The sequence below is a fragment of the Trichomonas vaginalis genome, chromosome III (assembly GCF_026262505.1).
Source record: "Trichomonas vaginalis G3 chromosome III, whole genome shotgun sequence".
Classification (NCBI taxonomy): Eukaryota; Parabasalia; order Trichomonadida; family Trichomonadidae; genus Trichomonas; species Trichomonas vaginalis.
Window position 1 is genome coordinate 5596340 of NC_067205.1, and position 22057 is coordinate 5618396.

The window sequence follows — 22057 nt, forward strand, 5'->3', positions numbered from 1 at the left end:
GCAGTCAGGACCTTCGGTCTTGGCGCTTTGCGCCGTCAGTCAAAAAATTTCAAGTTAGCAATTTGTAATATCTATCCAAAACTTCTTCAACAGTATCGAACTCATCTTCATAATGCAAACCTAATCTTATTGACTTGGTGCAGTTTTCACTAACACAATATTTTTCTGTTCTCTTGACTGACATAACTAACTCATTTGTTTCATCAAACAGCAACAACCAAAGTTCATGACCTAATACATAACATTCATACTTTATATTTTTAGCTCTGAGTTCTCTTGTAAGCTGTTGCATTTAATATTTTCTAAAAAGTCAACTTCAACAGTCATTCGCACTGGTGCCTTCAGTTCTACAGGCTCTCCTTGAAAGTCAACAAGTCTGAATTGCATGTCTTTCAAATTATGAGGACTAATGCGAACCCATTTACCTAAATGAGTTGCTATGACAGGAACGTTTGGAATGAACATTGAATTGACTGCATAACAGAAGGATTTATATTCTACTGAACCTTTACTATTAACTCCTGAAATGCCTGTGACATTAGCTATTTTAGACTCAATGTATAAACAATTACCATAACATACGTATGAAACAGATTTCATCTCAATCGTTTTGTCAACACTTTTCAAAGGAAATGTCATATGGTATGCACCCAAAAGAAGTTGTACTCTATGACTCATTCGTGTTATCTTAAACTCCTTCGCATAACTGAACTTCAATGTTCCCTCAGAAGAGAGTTCGACATCTATATTGTCAATAGTTTCTTCATTTATGAGAGTATCTATGACTCCAGCAATTTTATCTATTCTATACCCAGCTCTGTTAGGAAATGTTATAACACTTCTTTTGTCATCTATTTCAATCTCTATGAAATCTGTTTCATCTGTTATGACAAAAGTTGCGATAATATTGAAGTCAACAACTCTGAAAGCAAGCGCTTCATTCTGAAGACCTAAGTTTGTTTGTAGCTTTACTGTCCCGTATTCGTTTGGGTCTGTACTTTGCAAATAGAACAACATTTTATTCTCATTAAAATATGACTATTGCTGCATATGCGTATGAAACAAATGAAGCAAGAAGAGCACATGAACTAGTAAACGAAAACTCAACTTTAACCATTGAAGGCAATGATTTAGTCATTGACGATGGAAAAACTAAAAAAGTCATTGATTTCGATACTTTTAACACTTATGACCCATTCATTACAATAAGTAAAGTTCCCATCATAAATGATGGAACGGTGCAATATATAAATTCTACAGTAGATGCCTCATTAGTGAAAGTATTAAATGTTCTCATTGAATTGTTAAAGAGCTTTCGATTTGACGACAACATTAAATGCCTAAAGAATTTAGTCATGAATGAGAAACAAATTCTCGGCGTTGCTGGTAGCAGTAATGATATACACCTTATGACATTAGAATATTATAACGAACATAAAGATGAACTGAAAGGAGAGAAGGGTGACACCGGACCTCAAGGACCACAAGGAATACAAGGAATACAAGGAATACAAGGACCTCAAGGCGAAAACGGTTTGGATGGTGAAGATGGAAAGGATGGAAAAACTGCTAAATCATGGATATGGAACCTTATAAATACTGGTTTAACAGCTGCTTCATATGGAGTTCTTCAATACCAAATCGGAAAGATATGGGCAGTACTTGGTGAAGAAGTTTTAGATGACGTTAAAAATGCTTTGAACTTCATTTCAAATGGTTCTGATACTATTAAAACTTTATCTGGTTGGATGCAAGAAACAAGGAGTCAAATAGATACTGTAAGACGTATAGCAAACAATGCACGTACGGGATTGGATACTTTACGAGAAGCACAAAATACACTAAAGGAAGCAAATGATATTCTTGGCTCAGTATCAGACATGCATGAAGATTGGCTTAAAGGTATTGACAAATCTTTAAAAAATCACAGTCAGTCTATTGCTGACTACAAGAAAAGTATAGATTTTTTACATAGTGCTATGGACGTACATGATGGAAGCATAAGGAACTTACTTAATGCTAACAATAACTTACCAGGAACTATTAAAGCATTTATATAAAGTCCTTTGTAAAACCTGGTGCTCTAACATTTAGGTCTTTGAGAGCAAGAGCATTGAAGTCAAGAGATGCAGAAACTCCAACAGAACCTACAGAAGGAACTGAAACAACAGAAACTCCAGAAGAACCACCAAAACCAACGGCAAATGAAATATTGTTCGAATATTTTCCAAGGTACTCTGTTCTCATTGCATACATTCAAGAAATACTTAAGAAAGCAGACTTGACTTTAGGAGATGATGAAAGTTCTGTATATCTTTCGTTCCAGTTTCAAATAGCAGAACTTTTTGAGACAGATATGCTTAATGTATGACAACATCTCTGATTTCACAAGATATGATGACGACCATGACCCCGAACACGGTGAAGAAGAAGTTTTACAAACATCCATTAAGACAGGAAAGGTTTTAACTCAAAGTCTCATTATTGACACCAAAGATGGCGAAGTGGACGTTCTTCAAGAGCTGAAGAAAAATACTTCTTCGGGAGGTGGTGGTAGGCATGAACTTGAAATAAATGAGATAGAAGAGAAATTAGATAATAAAGCAGATAAAAACCATGTTCATTATATAAGTTCAGATGAACAGATTATAACGGACTACCATGGATATTTAACACAGGATGAAAAAGTGAAGACGGAAGATGTTAATGAAAGAAGATATAAATACATTCGTGCTAAAGGTTATGACATACACTGTACTGTACAGTATGACACAGGTAAAGCACCAGAAGCATTTGGTTATAACAATGAAATTTATGCTTCATACTTCTTTGTTAACGGTGTATTAGTTGAACCAAGATTTACATTGAGAGTTAAGGCAAAAATAACTTTTGAAGATGCTATTAAAAGTAAAGCTGACAAAGATGAACTTGACGCAACGAACAAAGTTTTGAAATCTCATAAACACAATATCTCCGATATAAATGAACTTCAAGCTACATTAAATAGTAAAGCTGACAAGAACCATACACATGAATCCTTCACTACTGTTAGAGCAGACAACATAATATTGAACTATACCCTTGGTTCAAGTGCACCTTTAGAGAATCCAAGTACAAGCGTAAAAGATACACTAAACTCCTTAAATAGTAAATGTATGAACATTGAAGGTCATGTCAGAAACTTTGAAACACATGAACTACCAGCAATGTTAGATAAAAAAGCAGATAAAGAACATACACATAACTCCTTCTCAACTGTTGCTATAGAAAGTATTGAAGGAACGGTTGGCGGAACTGGTGGGGATGCATTATATTATAAATCTCCTAACTTTCCACAAGGTTTAACATCGAATGAAAACATAACAACGAAGAAAGAAATTAGCTGTAAAAATGTTTATGTCATGGATGATGAAAATAATGTTAAATTCACTGCTCAAGATTTATATGATAAGAAAGCAGACAAAACAGAGCTTCAAACATTAAAGAATGAAATACTTCAAACATTATATCCTGTTGGTTCTATTTATACGTCAATGAATTCAACAAATCCAGAAACAGTTCTGGGTTTTGGTACGTGGAAGCAGATTGTAGATAAATTCTTATACTGTGCTAGATATTCAAAGCAAACAGGAGGTTCGAAGAAAATTAAAGAAGCAAACCTTCCACCGCACACTCATACAGGAACTACAAACTTTTCTGGCGACCATAGCCACTCATTAAGAGACTACCCATTATACAACTCAGAGTATGAAGCTGGCCATGACGTTTTATCTCCATCTTATAACAATTCAGCAAAAAAGACTTTTCGACCAACTGAACCAGGAGGAAATCATTCACACACTTTCACAACAAATCCAACAGGCTCGGGTGCAGATTATATGCCACCATTTTGTGACTATATTCGCATGGTACCGCGTTCAATGAACGCGCTTGAGCCTAGAATAAAATCTTTAACTTTACATAAATGAGCTTGAAAGAAGTATTCGAACAACATCCATGGACGGTCATTTAAGAAGTTCAATGAAGCTGCAAAGAGTTGGGGATTTACTAACAGAGCTGAAGTGAAAAGGTTCTTTGACAAAAATGTTGTTACATCAAACAAAAATAAACCCTTACGACTACTTTTTACCAATTTACTCCAACACTCCTGACGCATACCAATTTGACACTCTCATTCAAAGCAGAAAAAGGAGGACATAAACCATTCCTCATCTTCATTAATGTTAACACTCGTAAAGCATATGCATATCCATATGAAAAATAAAGGAACTCGTGAAGTGTTAAGAGTTTTACAAAAGTTTGTTAGCAGAACATAGCCCAAGTACTTTAACATCAGGACCAAGACAGTGCATACCTCAGCAATGAAATCACAGATTTTTCATTAAGCATAACATAACTCACTACACTACTGAAGACCATAACCATAACATACTCGGCATCATAAACCGCTTCATAAGGACTCTCAGAGATTTAAACCAAGAGCGAGACTTTACCGAAGAAACAATGAAACATTTTCTCGAAGTATATAATTCCTCAACACATTCTACAACAGGACATACACCAAATTCAATGACACAACAACAAGAAGAAAAGTATATACAAAAGAAACGAAGTCAACACAAAATATCAGAAATTCAACACAATTTACCCTCATTCCTGGTACAAAAGTTCGTGTAGTTCTTGACGACAAACCGTTGACAAAGAAACGTTTAAGGTTAAGTAGAAACTATTATATCGTAGACTCTACGCAAGGTAATGGATATCTTATAAAAGCTGCTGACGACTCTATTGCGTTTTACCCTCGACATAAATTAGTTGAAAGTAGTAATGGCAAACTTGCTGAAACCATTGACGAAGCAAAGCGAGGAGTGGTTATTGAAATACTTGGCTACAACATAAACGATGACACTTATAAAGTAAGATATGAAGGAGGCGTTGAAGATGTTATACCATCTAAGAACTTGAGAGAGTCAAAGCCAACACATCTGGGACCATTAGAGCGGGAGTACTGGAAAGACAAAAATAAGCCAGAAAGAATAAGAAAATTCTTCTAAACTTTTTCATTAGATGTAAATCAGACATGAATGAGAACAGTCATGTATTATTAATGGTACCATTTATTTTAACATAAAGACGCAAAGCGGCGAGGACGAAGTCCATGACCAAAAATAATGTTTAGGTGAAGAGGTGAGATCTAACCCGATATCTAACCCGATATCTACCCTCATGAATTTTCATGAATTTCCTTAAGATAGAAAAAATAACGCTAGTTTTATTTTTATTTATTTTTTTATTTTGTATGTAAGAACAGAAATGTCAGTCGAAGCAAAAACATTCACGAACAAATCTAATGGCGAAACATTCACAAAAGGCACTTATAGCGGTATTGAAGTCTTACGTAGAGACAAGGATGGTTACATTAATGCAACAAAGATGGCAAGAGAAGCAGGAAAGTTAAACCATTTAAACAGATTTCTCAATAGTGCTAAAATGCAGGAAATTCTTGAGTTTTGGATGAACGAATACGGTCAAGCCAAAAGTGGCTCAACCTCAAAACAAGCATTTTATGAGCTTACAAAGGGTGTCATGAATGAATTCAAAGGTATTTACATACATCCTGACCTCGTTCATTTTTGTTGCTGAATGGTGCTCTGTAAAGTATGCATTTTATGTCAAAGATATTTATGGACTCCATAGACAAGAAAGTTCATGAGAAGTTAGATGAAGAAGAACTTGAAGATACAGTAGAGAATGCTAAACCTTTGTTCGAACAAGAAGTTAGAAAAATGCATGAAAAACAATTAGAACATGAACGTGAGATATGTTATGGTTATAGAGATTCTCCATACGAACTAGACCAATGGGAACAAGAAGATTTAAAGAGAGAATTTAGAGAATATGAACTCGCTAAGATGGCATTAGAAGCTGCAGAAAAGAAGTTAAAAGTTTGGGGTCGTTTTGTACAAAAATATTGTGAGTAAATGAACCATTTATTTTTGTCATAAAGACGCAAAGCGGCGGGGCATAGCCCATGACCAAAAATATATTTTAGGGTAGATGGGTAGATCTAACCCGATATCTAACCTCATTTCTACCCTCTTGAATTTTCATGAATTTTATATATTAATGTTTTCATAAATTTACACCAAAAATATAATTGAGGTGAAGAGGTGAGATTTCACCTCTTTTTTCACCTGTTTTTTCACCCTCACCGCTTAGCGGCTCAGACCCTTTGGGTCTCGTGAATTTTCATGAATTTCCTTAAGATAGAAAAAATAAAGTTAGTTTTATTTTTATTTATTTTTTATTTTGTATAAAAGATATGATTTCAACAATCGGCACAACAACAATTCAAGCCACGAATGGCGGGACTCTGTCCACAACTACAGCACCAAACTCGCTAGTCATGAATCCTACGTCAATGTTGGTAGAGATGAAAAGCTTTATTCCTTCTTCATATACTTTTGAAACAGAAATCCAGAAGATAAAGCAAGAACTTTTAACAAGTAATTTAGACTGTAGTGCGAAAGATTGAAACCAAATGAACAGTATCTTTATGAAATGGAGGACCTCATCGACCATTTGCCTAAACTACCTGAAATTCAGCAGCAAAAACTAACTATTCCTGAATTCGACGAAATTGAAGTCAAAGCAACTGACTCAGTAGAAATTAAGAAATTCATACGTAAAGTAAATTATGAATTCCTTGGTTTTCATTGCAACCATAAAGTTATGGACAAAGATTGCGACATGGTTTATAAAAATATTTCTGACCTTTACAAATCCGAAGAATTTAAGACATACGATAACTTTGTTTCATTAGTTGCAAAATGTGTATGGCAGATAAGAGATAAAGATAGAAGAGGTAAAGTATGGAATAAACAGATAAAACCAGCAGCTTTTGAGTTAAAGAAAACCATTGATGCCTTAGTTGTTCTAGCTGGTTTTATTTCAATGTATAACGCAAAAATGAATCCGCAATGTTCAAAATGTAAAGCAGCAATAAGAAAATATAACTACTCAGTCAAAGAGATAGAACGTATGAGAAACGACTATGCAGACTTAAAGAAAGAAGCAGAAAGCCAGCAGAAGATAAAATGGATATGTTGACATTTCTTAATAAAAACTATCCAACAGCAGAAGATTTCCTTCTGTCTGACGTCAAGAAGAAATATAAAGAGACTTTCGGCATGATTAAAACATTCGATGTACTAAAAGAAGAAATAGAAGCTACGAAATTGTTTAGGATTTCAAATATACATCGTACAATTCATGTAAAACGCTTGTGAAAAAAGAGGTGAAAAAACAGGTGAAAAAAGAGGTGAAATCTCACCTCTTCACCTAAATTATATTTTTGCTGAAAAATGACCAAATTTCATGAATTTTCATAAAAGATAAAAATAAAGTTAGTTTTTATTTTTTCTAATTTTTTATCTTGTATGTAAGAACAGTAATGTCAACATCAGAGAACACAACAACAGTTATAGTCCATGAAGCTATAAATGAAGAATACGAGTACATACAGTATAACAAACAGTTACGTCTCATTCGTTCAGTCAAAGATGACATGTACCAAATGCAAAGTATAATGAATGCTCTTTGTTCTACAAAGCAAGCATATCATTGGTTTGAAAACCAACAGACAAAAGAACTTTTAGAAGAATTTCCTCATATGATTGCTTCCCTCGGAAAACCGGGGGGAAGAGATTCCGTACGAAAATCGCAAGAATTTGGCTCCTGGTTTGAAAGGTTATTATGTTCATAGACTTTTAGTAAATGCTGTAGCAATGTGGGCTTCACCTCGTTATGCTTGTTATATTTTTATGATGTTAGATGAACTATATAAAGCAGAACGTGAAGAGATGGAAAAGAAACTTCAAGCAAAAGATGAAGTCATTGAAGCAAAAGACAAAAGCATTCAGAAAAGAATACCACGTTCGGTACCAAAAGGTAAGGAAAAGAACTATAAGTATATGATTTATACTGAAGATATGGAAGATAAAGATATGGTTATGTTGCATTTAGTCAGAAGAAACAACAAGAGCTTTTATGACTTAGCTAAAATATATAAATCTGACAGAAACTGGTTCTATCGTGAAAACTTACCGATTTCAATGACACCGAATGAGCAAATAAAGGAGATTGTCAAAAATACTCTTCCTCAAACACACTATGACATCAAAGGTTGCACAATACTTACATTCAAAGAAGACTTAACATTACTGAAGGAAAAAATAACAGAATATTTCGATAACTTCAAAGAGGAAGAATGAAGTCACGACAACATTAACGAAGAAGTCACGACAACATTAACGAAGAGAGAATGAGGTGAAAAAAGAGGTGAAAAAACGGGTGAGATCTCACCTCTTCACCTAAAATATATTTTTGTGCTATATTTACACTCATTTACGAAGAAGTCATGAATCCTACGTCAATTATGTTCGACACTGTAAGCATTAACGATAACATTAACGAAGCATCATGCTGTTCGCTTTCGTACCTGTTGTCAAAATGTCATGTTGTCATCATTTTTAAAAGAAGTTAATTAACCTGGTGACACATGGTGACGTGGTGACACATCAGTTATTCAAAAATATATTTTTGCTTAAATACGTCAGGGTCTATTTCTTCAACCATTTCACTTCCTTCGTCAATGTCAATAGAAGCTTCTTCAACCTTTGGTAAGAATTTCTGTATAACATCTTTGTTCGTTATTGTCTTCAGAGATGAAGGATAATATTTCACATTTGTTTCACCCTTCTTATATTCTTTCTGTTCGGAAAGATTTAAAGCAATACTGAAGAAGTCAATATTAGAGTTCTTTATAACAGTATAATGAGTATCTTTGACATTCACGAAGAAACTCTTTTGTTTCAAAACTACTGCTAACTCTTGTGAAGTATAACGTTTGCGGTCAATGACGATAGCTAATGGTCTGACATACTGACCAAACTTAGATTCTTTCACAAACTTCTTGTTAAAGATAACATTAACATTTGAAGCATTATTGAACTCATTCTTGATGGCAGTAGCGAGAGCATTGTATGAAAAGAACTTGCAATCTTGCATGTGTTTCATTAAAATAAAAATATTAAATTATTTTGAAAAATAACTTAAAAAAAATCTAATCTAATTTTTTCAAAAAATATTTTTTTTATTTCCTACTAAAGATGTATCGGAAGTTGTCTAAGTTAGAACACTCGGAAATAAAACAACTTCTTACAGAAGCTAATATAGATGTTGCAAAGCATTACGCAACAAACAAAAAAGCACTCGCTGACATCCTCAATGACTATAATGGTGCAATAAGTTATGATAGAATTCATGAGTTCATAAAGCCGCAACGCGGCGAGGACGAAGTCCATGCAAGAGCATTTCCTTTAAATGACGTTGCTATTGACTTATATCATAGACGTTCAGTACCTCATGAAGTAAGAAGAGAAATGTTTGACATAACAAATGCAAACGTTGGTGAAACAAGAAGAAGAGACGACACACTGAAACAACAGAGAAGAGAGATGTTTAAGAGTGCTATAGAACAAGTTCGCAAAGCTAACGATGTCATTCGTTCCATTGACGACAAACCAAAAGAAGGTGAGAGATGGTTAAAGAAAGATGAAGAGAATAGGAAGAGAAATGTGAAGTCAGGCAATAGACTCATTGACTTTAACATTGAAGCTTTAGATGAACCAAACAGAGACTACTTACACAAACATTTCGGTAAGGTTTTCATGAGACTCTTAGAAAGATTAAAATAAACTCCCAACAAAGATGGATGGTATGTTATAAACTTGGTGGAAAGTATGAATGTTCTACGTTAAACCTCAATAATATTGGAACATTACTACATCAGCTCTTGAAGGAGAACTTTATATCAGAGATAGAAGCAAATGCTGCAGGTATTGTTGAAATGCACTATGACTTCTTCTTGACAAACATAAAGAATCTTACTGAAATAAAGATGTATGATTTAACAGAATATGAAGGCTTAACGATGTCAGATGTAAAGAAAGGCAAACCAAAAAAGAGACCATATAGAGATGAAAGCACACTGACAAATGACCAGAAAGCCATTTTGGAAGCTCTTAAGCAAACAGGAAACCCAGCACTTATAGAAAGCTTTTGGAAAGATAATGGTGAAAAGAAGTTTTATAAGAAGAGAAGCGGTCAGTTCTGGAAGTATCTTTGCACATTACCTATAAATCTTGAACGCTACCAAATCTTCAATGAATTGAACAAAAGAACTGCACACTTATGACAGAAGACAATTGTTTCGTTTATGCTTGCATTCAGGCTGGAGTAGATGAGAGACTATTGACCACATGAGAGAAGTCATTCGTGTTAGAGACTTTCCTCAAAGTAAAGTACAAGAAATTTCTGACGCAACAGGTATAGCATTTAATGTTACCATTGGTTATTTCAATGACTCAAGACATAATGAAATAAAGAGATACATACCAAAAGAATGTGAAACTGTTAGAACTATTGACTTACTTCTTGTTGAAGACCACTACATGCTAAATGAAAGATTACCAATGACAACATATTTCATTCGCAACTATATAGAAATTCTCAAAGCTTGTGGTGGAATGAACATTGAGAAACAATGAAGATTTATACAAAGAGAGAGAACAAAATATTGTTCGTTATGATAGAACAACACCGTTATGGGATGTTATGAAAACATTGTGGGAGTGCAAATATTTCGAACCTATTTCTTATGGAGAACTTTTCACATATACGACTGACTTATATAAACAGAACCTGGCACCATTTAAAGATTTGACATATGCTCCAAAGTATTGTGTACAACTGAAGAAGAAAGCCGAGTCAAAAGAAGTAAATAAAAATAAGTGCAAGTTCATTCCTGAGCACGTTTTCTTTGCTGACTTTGAGTGTAGCACGACGGCTTTCATAAAGCTTTTAACATCTGTTATGACAGTGAAGATGGTTCAGTGAGTGAAAGCATTTGGGGTCAGAACTGTGCAACAGAATTTTTGGAACGACTTCCTGACAAGAGTTTAATATATTTCCATAACCTCAGTTATGATATAAACTTCATCTTAAGACACATGACAGAAGTGAAAGGAACTCCCATCATTAAAGGTTCACGAACAATGCAAATAACTGGCTTATATAAAGGAAGGGCAATTATTATAAAAGACTCTTACAGTGTTATAAATAAGAAGCTTAAACTATTTCCTGCTATGTTTAACTTACAAACAGGACCGAAAGAAGTATTTCCATACAACTACTACAGCAGTGTTTTGTTAGCAAATGACAACAGAACTGGTGTCATTTCTGAAGCGTGTAAGTTTATCCAGGATGCAGATACATTCATGAAAAACATAGATTCCATCAAAGGTTGCAGAATAGATGAGAACCACTTCGACTTAGAAAAGTATAGCACATTTTATTGCAAACAAGATGTAAGAATTTTAAGAGAAGGTTTTGTTAAGTTCCGCAATGACATATTGAAAGAATTTGATTTAAACGTTTATGACTACGTTAGTATTTGTTCAATTGCTAACAAATTATTTGAGAACAGAGTGTACTTCCCGAATGGAAATTTATATGACCTCTCAAATAAACCAAGAGAATTTATTTCACGCTGTATTCAAGGTGGAAGATGTATGCTGTCAGATAACATGAAACAAAAGAGCGAAAAGAAACTCATTGCTGACTTCGACGCTGTTTCATTATATCCATCAGCTATAGCAAGACTTTATACTTTAGAAGGTATTCCAAAGGTTATGAAGAAAGAAATGTTAAGCACAGAGTATCTCATGAGACATTTATTCGATGACGACCAAAAGGAACCCATTGGTGAAAAGTTTATGTCTGGCTTCTTTGTTCTCATTAAGATAACAGAGATTGGAATACATAGACACTTTCCTTTAATAGTTTGTGACCCTGAACTAAATCCAGAACTTAACGTTCCCAGAAGTTCAAACACTTGCTGTTTAATGTATGTTGACCATATAACATTACAAGACCTCATAAAATATCAAGGTGTCAAATGTGAAGTGTTGCAAGGATACTATTACGATGGAAACAGAGATATTAGAATAAGAGATGAAGTAAAGAAGTTGTTTGAGTTAAGGTTAAAGTATAAGAAAGAAGGAAATCCTTTGCAAGAAAATATAAAGCTCATTCTGAACAGTATTTATGGCAAAACTATTCTATCTCCTATTGAGTCAAAAATAACCATAGTAAATGACAAAGATGCTATAAGATATGCCATCAGAAACTACAACCATATAGTGAAGTTCGAAGGTTTGGATAGTTCAGATAAAACTATTTTCAAGCTAACGAAAAGCATTTGCAGACACTTTAACTTCTGTCCACTTGGTGTTAACATTCTGTCTATGTCGAAGAGAATAATGTGTGAAGTATTCTGTACTGCAGAAGATATGGGACTTCAAATATTTTACCAGGACTGTGATAGCATGCATATTTTCAATGAAGACATACCAAAGCTTGCAGCAGAGTTTAAGAAGAGATACTGTCGCGAACTTATAGGAAAGAACCTTGGTCAATTTCATTCTGACTTCGCAGAAATAACACCTGGAAAACAAAGTTTAGCATACAAGTCAATATTTTGTGGAAAGAAGACCTACATAGACTTACTCACTAAAGATTTAAATGAAGTTGCATTTCATGCACGTTGTAAAAGTGTAAAACAAGACGTCCTTGCTTTAACAGCTAATGAAATGTTTCCTGAAGCTATACAATGCTATTACAATGAAGATAAGAACATTCACATACCTGTTGGAACATATGACAAAGACTCTGAGTTCAGTTTAATGAAACTTTACAAAGCACTTCATGATGGTCAAGAGATTGGATTTGACTTATGTAAGTCATGTCAACCTTGCTTTGCTGAAAAGTTTAACTTCTCAATAACGACTAAAACAAGCTTTATTCGTAAGTTGAAGTTCTGAGGTCATTTATTTTTGTCAGCAGTGAGACCATTCATGATAAAAATAAGCCGCTAGCGGCAAGGGCGAAGCCCATGTGGTCATTTACAATACTGCGATGGTAGAGTTTAAGAGTTGTGCTTCAATGTAGAGACAGTCCTTATGGTCTGGAGGTAAGAACACTGGGCAGTTATGGTCATGAGTGGAAAACATGTCTATCCAAAACTCACGATTGAAGCCAGTTAATTTATAGTATTTAGGGTTAGGAAGTGGTGAAGTTCTTGTATGACCAATGAACTCATTTTCAACTCCCTTACTCAAGTTTGAATATAATATAGCTTGCTTTCTATCCCAAATGCCTGGAAATCTAATTTCGGAAAAATCATTTTTCCTCGGAAGCATTGCATCATAATTGAAAACATTCTTGAAATCATCACTTGGTTCAGAGATTTGAAATCTTATACGTAATGGATTTTCTTTCTTTTTAGCTACTTCATTGAATGGTGAATATATAACAAACTGACAGTCATGAGTTCCATCTTCATTTTCATTAAATTCATAATGAAAGTCTATAAGTTGTGGCCGACTACCTTCTTCTTTCAGTTGTGCAAGAAACTCACGTAAAGGCTGTAAAGTTTGTACTTCAATGTTGAACTTTTTCTCGAACATCTCATTAAATGAAATCATACATTGCAACAATGTTGTATCGTCTTTAAAGTATTTGTATATGTGAATGTTTTGGGCGCTTAAAGACTGTTCGTCATTTTCTATCTCGACTTGAAGTATAAAGTCAACCTTTCTGAAAGCACGTGTTATATACATAGATGTTATGCCAATGTACTTCTCTTCATTTATGTTCACAATCCAGTCTGTTGGAAACTTAAACGTTACTCTGTTCCCCTTTATTTTGACGTCAGGGTTTTCACTACTGAACGCAACAGATAAAGGTATTTGTCTATACATTTAATTCGGATAAAAATAAACCATTTACTCTTTCTTTGCTTCAGCTTCTTTAGCTTTTGCTTCAGCTTCTTCTCTAGCTTTTTTCGCCAGTAGTCTTGGGTTCTTTTGTCTTCCAGCAGCTAATGCAGCAAGTTGTTTTTCACTAAGTTTTCTCTTTGGTCTCTCTGGCTTTTGTTCTTGTTTTTGTTCCTTCAGTTCGGATAAAATTTGCTCACGAATTTCTTTCTTCAATGCTTCAACATCTATGACCCCTTGAGTCTTGTCCGTAGGGCTTGTCTGAGTCATTTGACTGCAGATAAAAAACAAAATTAAAACTTTAACCGATGTAAAATGAGCTTGTCAAAATCAGAGCGAGAGTCTATTATATTAAATGACGCCAGAGGAATACAACATCCTTTCTATTACGTAAGTCAGAGTAAAGATGGTAAAATATACGTAAGAAAAAGAAAGGTTCCATTAGCGAATGCAGAAAGCGACAACATTAAGGTGTATGGCAAGGGTGAAGTCCACGAAGCCCATATAAAACCTTCTGTTCAAACTGAGCCACCAAAAGAACCAGAAGAAAAGAAGCCAGATGTACTTTCAATAACGAACCAAGAGCTTATTGAAAAGTTCGTGAATTTCATTGAAAAACAAACCGAGTCAAAGAACCCTGACCCACCAGTGAAAGAAGTTGAGACAAAAGAGAATGTACAGTTCATTGAAAATGTCAAGAAACAACTTCCACCACGAATGCCAAGAAGAAGAGTGAGAATAATGAAGTAAATAGATATTTTTATCTGAAGTAAATACATGCAGAACGAACAGCTAAACGAATTTACTCCAGCAGAGCATATTCATCAGATTCGCTCATATTTCGATATCATAGACAATGCAGTTCAATTTGGTGACACTAATAGAAAATATTCTGACGCAAAGATTCCATCACAACCTGGAACTGCTAAAGATAACACATGGGTAACATTCAATCTCTCACCTCCTGGTGAAAATATGTTGGACCTTTACAATACATTCATTACGTATAAAATGGAAGGTCAATTTATTGTAGATAAAGAAATTTGTTCAGGTTCCAATAAAACAAACCCACCAGGATTTTGGATTGGTTTCGATGACGTTTTCTATGCAGTTGCTGGATATCAAATCCTTGCAAATGGTCGTATCGTATATTCTCAAGACAACGCAAGAGAAGAAGCATATATAACTTCAAACTCACAAACTACCGAACAAATAAAGAAAGTAGATGTTTTCTCAAAGACTCGACATGAAGATGTATGGAGTCATTCGGGAACATGCAGAACAGGACAAATTGTTAGTGGTCCAATTACAGCAGGAAAATCATTTGATTTTAAGCTTCGTTTAAGAATTCCTGTTAGAAGATTCCTTCCATTAGAAGCTATTCGATTTATTCCAGCTTTTGCAGGAAACATTCAGCTTAAAGTAAAGTTCAGTAGCGACGCCTTACAATGCACATCTATATCTGCAAATGATATCATTGCTTTCAATCCAACTCTTAAAGTTGCATTTGCTTCAGATTCAAATCCACCGACAAATAAATTTGTTCCATGGAATGAACCATTCACTATGATAACGAAGGCAGTAGAAGCTAGTGGAACAGTTACTATTACAACTGTAAACCAGCAACTATTTCGAACAAAGATGGATTTTAATGAATGTTTCATTCATCCAAAGTCATTCTCTTTAGACCCTAACATTTATACAGAACTTGTAGAACATTATACAAACGAGGCTTTATGTTTTCCTGTTAAAGTTATGGATTGGATTCCTATGGACGGTTCATTCTCAAAGAATACAGATAGTTCAAGTGCAACATTTACAGCAGCTTATACGCCTATTAATGTTAAAAGTATTTGGGCACTATTTAGAAAGAAAGACAACTATTATGTTAATTTTGAGAACCCTAAGTTTAAATATCTTCAGCTTTCCATGGGAGCTTATGGAAATATGCCTGCAGAACCTGAAAAATCATATGGACCTGTATTTTATGAAATGGTTGCGAACGCTTGCAATACAAACAATGATATGATAGGATTTAATGAAGATGTTATGAGGTCATTGGTGGATGATGGTAGTGTGGAACATAAATGGGATAGCTATGACAACACACATTTCTTATGTGGTTTTCCAACAGAAGTGGACTTTTGCTTCCAGCAAGGTCAAACATCTACTGCTCCAATAACATACAAATTGTCTGTTAAAGGACCTATTGAACTAGCAACTGAAAATGTACCAAAGCCACTTATTGGATTTATGAGGGATTGTTGCTTTGCCATTCAGGTGCGTGCTAATGGCATCCCCATAATAAGATTAGATGACTATAACTTAGCTACGGACGACAGTGAGGAATAAAGGATGAACGTTTATTTTTAAAGCTTATAAATGAGTTCTTCATCAGGCTCTCGTGAACCTTCACCATCTATGAAACAAACTTTACCAAACGATTATGGAGCACCTATTGAATATTTCTTACGAGCTGCACAATGGCAAAGAGCAGTCTCACCAAGGTTAGGTGTTCCACCAGCTCCTGTCAAAAATAGCATTTGGTCAAGTCCTTATATAAGATATGGTCTCCCACTAGGTTTGCTAGCTACAGCAGGAGCAGTTATGATGTTGAAAAGAAATAAAGCAAATGTTGTAAATAATACTGAAGTAGCTGAAGTTAAACAAACTCCAACACCTTCACAAGCAAAACCTTCAATGACTCCTGAACCTATGGAAGTACAAACTCCTGTTCAAAAGTCAACTCCTAAACCGACTCCAACATTTAAACCAGAACCTACTCCTCAAATAAATCGTAAAACTCCTGCGTTTCCTTACTGAAAAAATAACGTTATTTTTATTTAATATTAAAATTTTTATTTGATTGAAATGACAAATAAAGTCACTGAAGCAATGAAACAAAAGTTTTTGGTAGAATACATTAAATCAGGAACTATTCCAGAAGGTTTTTACATTCATACTATGAAGGATGGTAGAGTTCAGTTTAGAAAGATAAAGCAACCATTAGATAGAGAAGGTATATTAAGGAAGATTAAACTTCATGAGGACAACATTGCTGAACTTAAGAAGAAGTTAGAAGAGTTGGAGAAAGGAAGAGAGTTATAAAGCAATGAATTCAACAGGGTGAAAAAACAGGTGAGAAAACGGGTGAGATCTCACCACTTCACCTAAATTTATTTTTGTGCTATGTTTTCATACGTGTGAGGGTGGTGATATCATTAATTTTTAAGTTTATTTTTTATTTTATTTTTTATTTTATTTTTATATAAATGACGAAAACTATTGAGATAACAAACTACAACGGTCATGAGTTCAAGAATTTGTTCTTCGTTCCTCGTGAAAATACATTCTATCAGATACGAGGGAGAAAGGGTAAAGTTAGTTTGAGCGTTTACGACAACAAATATAATGGGAGATATATAAAAGCAATAGATACAAACGGTAAGCGTGTTTCATTAGCTTTGTCAAAACTTACAGGTATAAACTATGACAGTGATTTTGACCTATATGAAGAAGAAAGTGAGTCAGAAGATTATGAGCTGTTATATGAAGCACAGCAATGGGAGGAGTTGCAATACTTTTGTAAGTGAGAACGTTTATTTTTTTACATTAGTGAGGTGAAGTGGTTGGTGGCTTTGTAAATATTTAAGGTTAAGTTAGTGTTGTCGTTTGTGTTGTAAAATATATGTTAACGGTTTCGTAAAGTGTCAAATTCACATATCATGGGTAAGGAGGCGCGCAGTGCCGCCGTACCCTTGATATGTATACTAACTTACGCATATGATAAAACAAATGCTTATAAAGTCATTAAAACATCTCGATATGCCTTCAGAGATTGCACTTCAATCACTTCTATTATTATTCCGAATACACTTGAATTTATTTCCCTAGACTCATTTTGGAATACAAGTGTTACCGAATTGTTTATTCCTAAATCCATAAAAACATTGGATGACAATGCATTATCAACAATGCAGAAATTAGTAATTGTTATTTTCGAAAAAGGAATTTCATTGACTTTTGGTGAGAATGTTTTTTATGACTGCATAAATTTAAATTCAATCACATTTCCATCAAATATTATTTACCCTCCAACTCTATTTTTTGGGAGAACAAATTTGAGTAGTGTTTTCTTATGTTCTAAAACAGTTATTTTAAATGATAACAATCATTTCCTTGGAGCAGTAAGAAAACCATCAATCTTTGTTACAAAGTCGTATTCAGGAGATAAATTTTTTGGTGTTCCTGTTCATTACATGGAAAATGAAGAATACTTTTGTCCACATAATAAGAACAGCTGCAATTGCAATATAATCTTATATAAAACAAGTTCAATTTACATGGTTATTTTCCTATTAAATTAAAAATTAATTGAATTAGTTTAAATATACATGAATATTTTATTTTAAATAAATAAGAAAGATCAATCACTTACAAATGATGATAGATGTATCAAAAATTGGAGAAATATGTTTGATGTCTATTTGTGAACTTAAAGTTATGCATTCCAAGAACCTCTAACTTTTTTTTGGTATGGTTTTTATCTTCTTGGTTTTCTTCGAGAAGGTAATCCGGGTGGAAATTTTTTATGACCCGGAGACCACCTTCGGTCACGATTTGGATCTTCAACGCGCCATCTTGGTTTCAAAAGTCGTTTTTCTGGATCAATCCACCAATTATTTTCTTCATCGCAAAGTGTTGGAAGATCTTTCTCTGTATATATCGTTTGACTGATATCAAGGGTAAAATTAGGATCTAATAAATACGCAAATCTTGGATCTGGAGGAACAAGTTCTGTATCATTTAAGAATATTTTTGCAGGTTTCATTGGAAAATAATTTTGTATATCATGTCTGCAATAGTGCGTTCTAAATAAATAGCTTTTATTTAGGAAAGGATAATTTGCTTGATCTGTATGAGCGAAAGCTATTTGCTTGCTAATATATAAAGAGTAGTTATTGAAACAATATGAGCAATGTGTTGCAATAGGAAAATTAGGCCATTTCCTCCTCCTATCTCGATACCACATGAATTCATGAGTTTCTGGCGTATATTTAATAAATGAATTCGTATAACAATCACCTCCTTCAAACATAAAGTTTGGGTTTGTATTTATTCCATACATACTATAGTAATCTTCTAGTGGATGTTCGATCATATATCTCATTCCATCTCTTGTTGGAATCTCATCCAGATCGCAGTTTAAAATATAATCGCCGTAATGAGGATTTAAGGTTTTCCAATTCTCAAAAAGAACTAATCTTGCATTTGCATCCAAACACCAAGCATCGCCCCATGGATGAGGATGAATACATCTCAATTTACTATAAAATATTGTCAGCAAACCAGAATCAATATATTCTTGAATTTCTTTTTCAAAAGGCCAAAAGGAAACGTTTCGCTCTATATTCGTGTATGTATTTGTTGATACCTGTACCACAAAATGACTAACGAAAGGCATAAGCCTCCATATTCGAAGCATCAGAATATAAGATTCACCATTATATAAAGTTACATCCCAAATATTTAACTTTCTCAATGAGCAACTATAACGTGGGATATTTGAAACAAGAAACAGAAATATGATGGAAAACATGAGGAGAAAACTGCGCCGAAAGTATTTCATTTAAAAATTTTCATAACCGTCAAACTGAAATTTTTGACATTGTAAAATTTTGAGAGTACCAATTCAAATATAGATGGTTATATCTCTTGAACACCAGGTTATGAACTTTCCAGAAGGTAGTTGTCTTACTAATAAATTATTTAGTTCGCAGTTGCTTTTACGCAAAAAACGTTCAATATCATATCAAGATTTGCAAAAAATTCTTTAAATACTAATAAAACTGTAATAAACAGAAATTCATCAAAAGTGACAGCTCTCAATTTTTTGACATTTGTAAATTCTAAATTGAATGAGAAAAATGAAATAATACTAAGCATAATACAATATTCTAGATTTAATTATAATTAGGGAAAAGTTAGTTTTGAGAGTACTTTTCATAGGCATATAGAATGAAATCTTCTGAAAAATAATATCACATAAACTCATATTATTTTCTAATATATAACTATTTTATATAAAAATCAAATTCAATGATCTTAAAAGCGAAGGATAAACCTCAAAATTTACGAATATAATGAGTGGGAATATAATGCTTATCTATCATAAAACCATATGAAATATCAATTTTTGCTTTACGCCTAATTTTTGACGACAATTAGCAAAAAATGTTAAATGTTAACACTCAGTCCATTTGAATATGAAAAATAAAATTGACTTTGATTAAATGTTTTTATTTATCATGCAATTCTTCTTGCGACCAAAGATTTGAATAAAATTTCAAAAAATAAGATAGCTTAAAAAATAATATACGGTAGTGTTTACTAATAGATGAATAGTATATAAATTCTATTAAAATGGATTTGATCCAAAAAATATATAAAATTTGATCATAAATAAAATCGTTTTAAATTACTTCTTCATTTAAATTATAACAATTATTTTTGATTTTTATTTATCATCCACATTCAAATTTGAATCTTATCACAAAAGAAGGACCACTTTTATGACTACTGCCAAATCTATAAGCAGAGAATGGCTATTTGAAGCTAAAAGAAGAATAGAAGAAGGTGAATCTTACAAAAGTGTGGGAAAGGAAGTTGAATTGGAAAATGGTAAAATTAAATTGAATGTTGCCGAAAATACAATAAGAAGAGCATTTCAACTTCAAGAAATCGAATTACCAAAAGTTAGTCGCGGCAGAAAACCAAATCCACCAACATTTGAGCAAAAACAATTAATTAATTCTTGTGTTTCACAATATAAAGGAGGAATTTCAAAAACTTATTTATTGATTAAAAGGTTTCAAAATATTGCTCAAAATCCCGATTGTGAGAAAGAAAAAGAAGAAATTGCAAAAGAATTTGAAAATATAGAAGATTTGACAAAAGATCAAATTTTTGACAATTTACAAAAAATAAAGCATCATCAAGTGGAAAAATTTATGATGGAATCAGGTTTATCTTCAAAAAGAGATTACAAACCAGCAGATCCACCTACCAAATATCGTGCCATATCAAAGAATTTGATATGGCACTGCGATATTCATTACCTTCACGGTAATGTTTCTTTTCCATTTTTTGCCATATTGGATGATATGACACGTAAAGTTCTCAAAACTAAATTATTGAAAAACAAGTCTTCCAACTCAACATCGAAAGTTTTAAGAAAACTTTTAGAGGAGTTTATTCCTTACTGCATCTGGACCGATAACGGCGGTGAAAACCGCGGTGAATTCGGCCAGGTTATGCAGGAAAACGGAATAGTTTGGAAGCACACCATGCCGTATATGCCAAGACAGAACGGCAAGGTGGAGCGCCTGTGGCCAAGCTTAGAAAAGTTTTTGCCAGACGAATTGGATGATATTCAACAAATCAAGGACTCAGTTCAGCAGTTCATTGAAAAATACAACAATACACCAAATTTATCTCTCGATATTAATCCAAAAACGAATAGTAATTACACTCCTAACGAATTATTCGAAGTTTCAAAATTTTGGTACGAGCCAGAAATGCAAAAATGGGAGTTATATATCAAAGACGAATGGGTCTTAGCAAAATTTGAATAATTACATCATTTTAAATGACTACTAAACAATTTTATTTATGATCAAATTTTATATATTTTTTTGGATCAAATCCATTTTAATAGAATTTATATACTATTCATCTATTGGTAAACACTACCGTATATTATTTTTTAAGCTATCTTATTTTTTGAAATTTTATTCAAATCTTTGGTCGCAAGAAGAATTGCATGATAAATAAAAACATTTAATCAAAGTCAATTTTATTTTTCATACTCAAATGGACTGAGTGTTAACATTTAACATTTTTTGCTAATTGTCGTCAAAAATTAGGCGTAAAGCAAAAATTGATATTTCATATGGTTTTATGATAGATAAGCATTATATTCCCACTCATTATATTCGTAAATTTTGAGGTTTATCCTTCGCTTTTAAGATCATTGAATTTGATTTTTATATAAAATAGTTATATATTAGAAAATAATATGAGTTTATGTGATATTATTTTTCAGAAGATTTTGTGTTCTTCTTCAAAATTTTATTTTTTTATTAAAAAGAATCTTTACA

General features: G+C 33.3%; 14 protein-coding genes and 4 pseudogenes across 18 annotated transcripts, besides 3 other annotated features; 14 read left to right on the forward strand and 4 right to left on the reverse strand.

Annotated features, from left to right (window-relative positions):
• Positions 1 to 17674: part of a mobile genetic element that runs on past the window's edge.
• On the reverse strand, positions 253 to 1017 carry TVAGG3_0647570 (uncharacterized protein; the record flags this gene model as incomplete). The annotated part of the gene is made up of 1 exon (XM_051241510.1): positions 253 to 1017. One exon carries the CDS (start codon positions 1015 to 1017, stop codon positions 253 to 255), a length of 765 nt encoding a protein of 254 aa, XP_051088097.1.
• TVAGG3_0647580 lies at positions 1356 to 2214 on the forward strand (annotated as a pseudogene). Its single transcript has one exon. A coding segment is annotated over exon 1 (859 nt).
• On the forward strand, positions 2601 to 3924 carry TVAGG3_0647590 (keratin-associated protein family; the record flags this gene model as incomplete). Its single annotated transcript, XM_051241511.1, has 1 exon — positions 2601 to 3924. A coding segment is annotated over one exon (1324 nt), but the record flags the coding sequence as incomplete, so codon positions are not given.
• Positions 4713 to 5054, forward strand: TVAGG3_0647600 (uncharacterized protein; the record flags this gene model as incomplete). Its single annotated transcript, XM_051241512.1, has 1 exon — positions 4713 to 5054. A coding segment is annotated over one exon (342 nt), but the record flags the coding sequence as incomplete, so codon positions are not given.
• TVAGG3_0647610 (uncharacterized protein) lies at positions 5685 to 5981 on the forward strand (the record flags this gene model as incomplete). The annotated part of the gene is made up of 1 exon (XM_051241513.1): positions 5685 to 5981. One exon carries the CDS (start codon positions 5685 to 5687, stop codon positions 5979 to 5981), a length of 297 nt encoding a protein of 98 aa, XP_051088100.1.
• On the forward strand, positions 6323 to 7289 carry TVAGG3_0647620 (annotated as a pseudogene). Its single transcript has one exon. A coding segment is annotated over exon 1 (967 nt).
• On the forward strand, positions 7454 to 8273 carry TVAGG3_0647630 (annotated as a pseudogene). The gene has a single exon. A coding segment is annotated over exon 1 (820 nt).
• Positions 8622 to 9078, reverse strand: TVAGG3_0647640 (uncharacterized protein; the record flags this gene model as incomplete). The annotated part of the gene is made up of 1 exon (XM_051241514.1): positions 8622 to 9078. A coding segment is annotated over one exon (457 nt), but the record flags the coding sequence as incomplete, so codon positions are not given.
• On the forward strand, positions 9171 to 9501 carry TVAGG3_0647650 (organellar and viral DNA polymerase type B; the record flags this gene model as incomplete). The annotated part of the gene is made up of 1 exon (XM_051241515.1): positions 9171 to 9501. A coding segment is annotated over one exon (331 nt), but the record flags the coding sequence as incomplete, so codon positions are not given.
• On the forward strand, positions 9543 to 11578 carry TVAGG3_0647660 (annotated as a pseudogene). The gene has a single exon. A coding segment is annotated over exon 1 (2036 nt).
• On the forward strand, positions 11634 to 12944 carry TVAGG3_0647670 (organellar and viral DNA polymerase type B; the record flags this gene model as incomplete). Its single annotated transcript, XM_051241516.1, has 1 exon — positions 11634 to 12944. The coding sequence occupies one exon, from the start codon at positions 11634 to 11636 to the stop codon at positions 12942 to 12944; it is 1311 nt and encodes a 436-aa protein (XP_051088103.1).
• On the reverse strand, positions 13026 to 13589 carry TVAGG3_0647680 (uncharacterized protein; the record flags this gene model as incomplete). Its single annotated transcript, XM_051241517.1, has 1 exon — positions 13026 to 13589. One exon carries the CDS (start codon positions 13587 to 13589, stop codon positions 13026 to 13028), a length of 564 nt encoding a protein of 187 aa, XP_051088104.1.
• On the reverse strand, positions 13908 to 14168 carry TVAGG3_0647690 (uncharacterized protein; the record flags this gene model as incomplete). Its single annotated transcript, XM_051241518.1, has 1 exon — positions 13908 to 14168. One exon carries the CDS (start codon positions 14166 to 14168, stop codon positions 13908 to 13910), a length of 261 nt encoding a protein of 86 aa, XP_051088105.1.
• Positions 14214 to 14648, forward strand: TVAGG3_0647700 (uncharacterized protein; the record flags this gene model as incomplete). The annotated part of the gene is made up of 1 exon (XM_051241519.1): positions 14214 to 14648. One exon carries the CDS (start codon positions 14214 to 14216, stop codon positions 14646 to 14648), a length of 435 nt encoding a protein of 144 aa, XP_051088106.1.
• On the forward strand, positions 15540 to 16250 carry TVAGG3_0647710 (uncharacterized protein; the record flags this gene model as incomplete). Its single annotated transcript, XM_051241520.1, has 1 exon — positions 15540 to 16250. One exon carries the CDS (start codon positions 15540 to 15542, stop codon positions 16248 to 16250), a length of 711 nt encoding a protein of 236 aa, XP_051088107.1.
• On the forward strand, positions 16281 to 16721 carry TVAGG3_0647720 (repellent protein 1 family; the record flags this gene model as incomplete). The annotated part of the gene is made up of 1 exon (XM_001324944.2): positions 16281 to 16721. The coding sequence occupies one exon, from the start codon at positions 16281 to 16283 to the stop codon at positions 16719 to 16721; it is 441 nt and encodes a 146-aa protein (XP_001324979.2).
• TVAGG3_0647730 (uncharacterized protein) lies at positions 16770 to 17006 on the forward strand (the record flags this gene model as incomplete). The annotated part of the gene is made up of 1 exon (XM_001324943.1): positions 16770 to 17006. One exon carries the CDS (start codon positions 16770 to 16772, stop codon positions 17004 to 17006), a length of 237 nt encoding a protein of 78 aa, XP_001324978.1.
• A 2076-nt stretch (positions 17675 to 19750) lies between the features above and the next one.
• Positions 19751 to 19787: a mobile genetic element.
• Positions 19788 to 20470: 683 nt separating this feature from the next.
• TVAGG3_0647760 (uncharacterized protein) lies at positions 20471 to 20875 on the forward strand (the record flags this gene model as incomplete). The annotated part of the gene is made up of 1 exon (XM_051241521.1): positions 20471 to 20875. A coding segment is annotated over one exon (405 nt), but the record flags the coding sequence as incomplete, so codon positions are not given.
• Positions 20471 to 21529: a mobile genetic element.
• The last annotated feature ends 528 nt before the right edge of the window (positions 21530 to 22057 follow it).